Source organism: Charadrius vociferus, unplaced genomic scaffold, assembly GCF_000708025.1.
Source record: "Charadrius vociferus isolate BGI_N301 unplaced genomic scaffold, ASM70802v2 scaffold325, whole genome shotgun sequence".
NCBI lineage: Eukaryota > Metazoa > Chordata > Aves > Charadriiformes > Charadriidae > Charadrius > Charadrius vociferus.
The window spans coordinates 5,330,631-5,334,324 of record NW_009648526.1 but is presented as its reverse complement, the minus strand read 5'-3'; the positions used below and the strand labels follow the sequence as shown (position 1 = coordinate 5,334,324).

Here is a 3,694-nt window from a genome sequence, read left to right as displayed (position 1 = left end):
GGCGCCGCTCCCTCCCTCCTTCTCTCCCGGCCGCCCGCCTCTCTGCCGGCCGATAGCGCTTTGTGCTCTTGAGCGCTCTTAATTGTCGGTGGGTGTTTGCGGAGTGGTTTCTTAAATTCTCTTTGCCCATGTTGTGCATTGTACGTTGAGGGCTCTGTTGTGTTTTGTAGATTTTTTTTTTCTTTAATTTCTGCTTTTTGGTTTTGTTTTTTTAAATGAGAGCGGGGACATAGCAGGCGTCCAGAGGCCTGGATGATCAGGGAGGTGTCCAGCCATGGCGTATCAGCTGTATAGGAACACCACGCTGGGCAACAGCCTTCAGGAGAGTCTGGATGAGCTCATACAGGTGCGTGTGGGGTTTAGGGTGTGGGCAAATAGCTTAATAGAAAGCGAGGTTAGTTATTAAAACGGGCTTGTGGTTGCTGTATCGGGGTACTTATGGCCAACATCTGGAAAACTCACTGATTGAAATCAAAAGCTCTTGGTACTCCATTCACGTGGGAAGTCTTTTTCTTAATTATCTAAGTGGCATAATCCCCTGTTGCGTGGCCCAGTAAATGAATGGCCAGATTAATCTGGAACACTGTAAGCGATTTCCTGCTCTTCTGATTGTTTCCAATAAATATTTATCAGAAGAAATCTTTGTGTAGCACAAAAGATCATGTTAGCACATCATTTCTTCTCTCAGAGTTAAATAGGAAAAAGGAAGTAAACACAGGAACATAATGCTTCTGTAAATTGTTTTTCTAGAGATCTGCTTCACATGAACTTTGTTTTGATGTTTTCAATTTTTACTGCATTTTAACTTTTTGGGTTTTTAAACTACTTTAGTCACAGCAAATCACGCCTCAACTGGCCCTTCAGGTGCTACTTCAGTTTGACAAAGCTATAAATTCGGCACTGGCACAACGAGTCAGGAACAGAGTCAATTTCAGGGTAAGATAACAATATATAAAAGTTCTTTATGGGGTACAGTAAGTGTTGATGCAGAACGTCGTTAAAAGCTGTGTGCTCTAAGCAGAACCTTACAAAGGTCCCTTTTGACTCTGAAATGACTGTTTACATGTACATTCTCTATGTAATTGTAAAGCTTGTTATCTTTGTATTCTGCTAGGGATCTTTTGAAGGAATGCAAAAATCAGAAACAGATTTGGTGGGTGGATGAAAACAGGGGAAGGGGAAGAGGGAAATGCTTTGATGGGTGGTATTGCCACCCTCAGTGCCTTGCAGATGAGGAAGGAGCTTTTTGCTTCTCTTAGTTGTCCCTAGCAGAAGAGAGATGAGGCCAGATTTTCAGCCACATCTGTAACATGAAGTGAGACTAGAGAGTTGCAGATCTACACTTAACGCAAGTCACTGGGTCGTTTTGTAGCTATTTTCCGTACATATTGTAGAAAAAAAATCTGTTTGTTTTTTTTCCCAGCCAGCCACCCTAATGATGTCAGATAGCCAGCAAATTGTTAAATGTCAACTTGATTGTAATTTTGAGGGGAAAAAAACAACACCCACAAACAAAACCAAAACAGTTGTCCTGTTAATGGATGTCCTAATGTTTCCTCCACAGTCTATGCAGAATACATTAATGAAGTGAGCTCTGAAGATTTTTAAACTGTATAGATATGTTAAAAAGAGCATAACTTCTTTTCTCTAATGCACTTAACTTGCTTTGTGTGTGTAATATGGTATAGAAAACTGTTCAGAATGTGCTTAGTGGATAAATTAAAAAAAAAGTTACTTGGAGCTTAAGTTCAAGAATATCCATTTAAAATATGTGAAGATGAAGGCTAAAAGATTTACATATCAGTATCCTGAGTAAAACATCAAACATGAGGGTTACCCCTTTATGTCACATAGGTCAATTTTGTCATGTTTTATTTAAACTGTCACATTATTTAAACAACTGCAGAATTCACGTCTTGTTATGATCACTGCTACGACTGATTTCTCTTATGGCCTGTGTTTTAAGAAATCTTAATCTGATACTAATCCATTATACACGTCAGAAAAGTTATAAAACTTCTTAGCGTACCTGTGAAGCTTCCTCTTGGATAGACTATAATGTCACTACATGGTCTTGAAAATTTTAGCCACTGGAGGGCATTTAAACTACAGTTTTTCTCAGAATTGCTTGCTTGCCAAGTTTATAGGCATTCAGGTTCACAGCTGGCTTTATGGCAAAACTGGTTCTAGAAGATACGTAGTTCAGTAGATAGTAAACATCATGTTTTCTGTTACTTTTGGGATGCATCCTATAGAAAATGTCTCTTGTCTTTTTAAAGGGGTCTCTGAATACATACAGGTTCTGTGACAACGTATGGACATTTGTACTGAATGATGTTGAATTTAGGGAGGTCACTGAACTTGTGAAAGTGGATAAAGTGAAAATTGTAGCATGTGATGGAAAAAGTAAGTATGGCATATGATCTAAATAAGCTGAGACACAAGACTTGTTCATTTATAAAAAGCTTTGACCAAATGTCTGATTAAAGCCCAGATTGATTGTATTATTCAGACAAAAGTAGGGTTCTGCACCCCTTTTTATGTATGATGAGAAATGAAACAAAAGCAAGCTAAATGCTTTCCTAACTCCTAAGTGCTGAAATAGGAATGTGTTAAGGGGCTGCTCTATACCTGTTGTTGGGAAGGACATACTACTAGAGCAATTAGAAAGTCAGAAGTAATCTTAACTGAATTTCTGTGCATTGATTTTTCTAGTATTAACCTGTTTGTTAAAAGAGGACCATGTTTTATTGAATTCAAGGAGTGCTTCATCAATCTGAGCAAGCAATTGTCTGAGAAAACCGTCTAAGCAATTGTTTGCTGGATTTGATAGTAGGGGACCCAAGCACATGAGAAGCTTATGCTAGCTTTTGCAAATCGTGTTATAAGATTTATATATTGCTCAACGGGCCCTCTGTATGTACACTGCTTATGGGAGTTTATGTTCCATGTCTGCTTGACTGGATTATTTTTGTCAAAGTTCCTTGAAATTCTTCACTGGAAAAAGTAATTTAGTGACTTTTGTGGCAAGCTGGTTTATAACTTTTAAAACAATCAATGTGGCAGAATATCGCTAAAGATGTGTGAAATGGTGCCACTTGTTGCAGCCCTGGGGATTGATGCTAAAAGGAAGAACTGAGAATGGAAAATGCTGTATTTAAATATACCTTAGACCTCTGAAACAAATTCTTCGTGGCTTCCTGATCCTGGCGTGATTACAGTAGTCACTTCAAGTTGTAGTTCTGAAGAGTTGACAGAATTTATTGTTTGCTCAACTTCTGATATTAGCCAAGCACATAATCTTACTCTGTTTATTTTTTTGTGCACTTATTATAGCTAGAAGAGGAAACCTTACTTTCCAAGTGTTAATCGTTTTCACTCCTGATAAAGTATGCAGATAAGATTTGAAGAACTGGGTAACTTAAAGTTGCTGTTTACATTACGGCCTTTTTTTCCCCACAAAAAGTTGACTTGCTAAAGGAGCACAGTAAAAAGTGACTTGTCTTTGTGCATATCCAAGTTATGTATTTTTTCCATCACTCTAAGAACAAGAAAGCAGGATTAGTAGGAGTACCAGAAATTGCACTGGTGTTAATTGGTGCTTCTGACAAAAGTTCAGAATGGAGAATTGCTTGGAGTTGTTTTATGAAGATCATGCTCATTCTTGCATATGTTTCAAAACACGTAATGAACC

At 38.1% G+C, this 3,694-nt stretch overlaps 1 protein-coding gene across 1 annotated transcript in view; it reads left to right on the top strand.

The window, feature by feature from the left end:
• The first annotated feature begins 202 nt into the window (after positions 1 to 202).
• Positions 203 to 3,694, top strand: part of GTF2A2 (general transcription factor IIA, 2, 12kDa) — a 4,233-nt gene continuing 741 nt past the window's right edge. Inside the window, exons 1-3 of the mRNA XM_009885760.1 lie at positions 203 to 346; positions 832 to 936; positions 2,280 to 2,406. Coding sequence (XP_009884062.1) covers positions 275 to 346; positions 832 to 936; positions 2,280 to 2,406 — 304 coding nt within the window. The 5' untranslated portion in view covers positions 203 to 274. The remainder of the gene's footprint in view (positions 347 to 831; positions 937 to 2,279; positions 2,407 to 3,694) is intronic.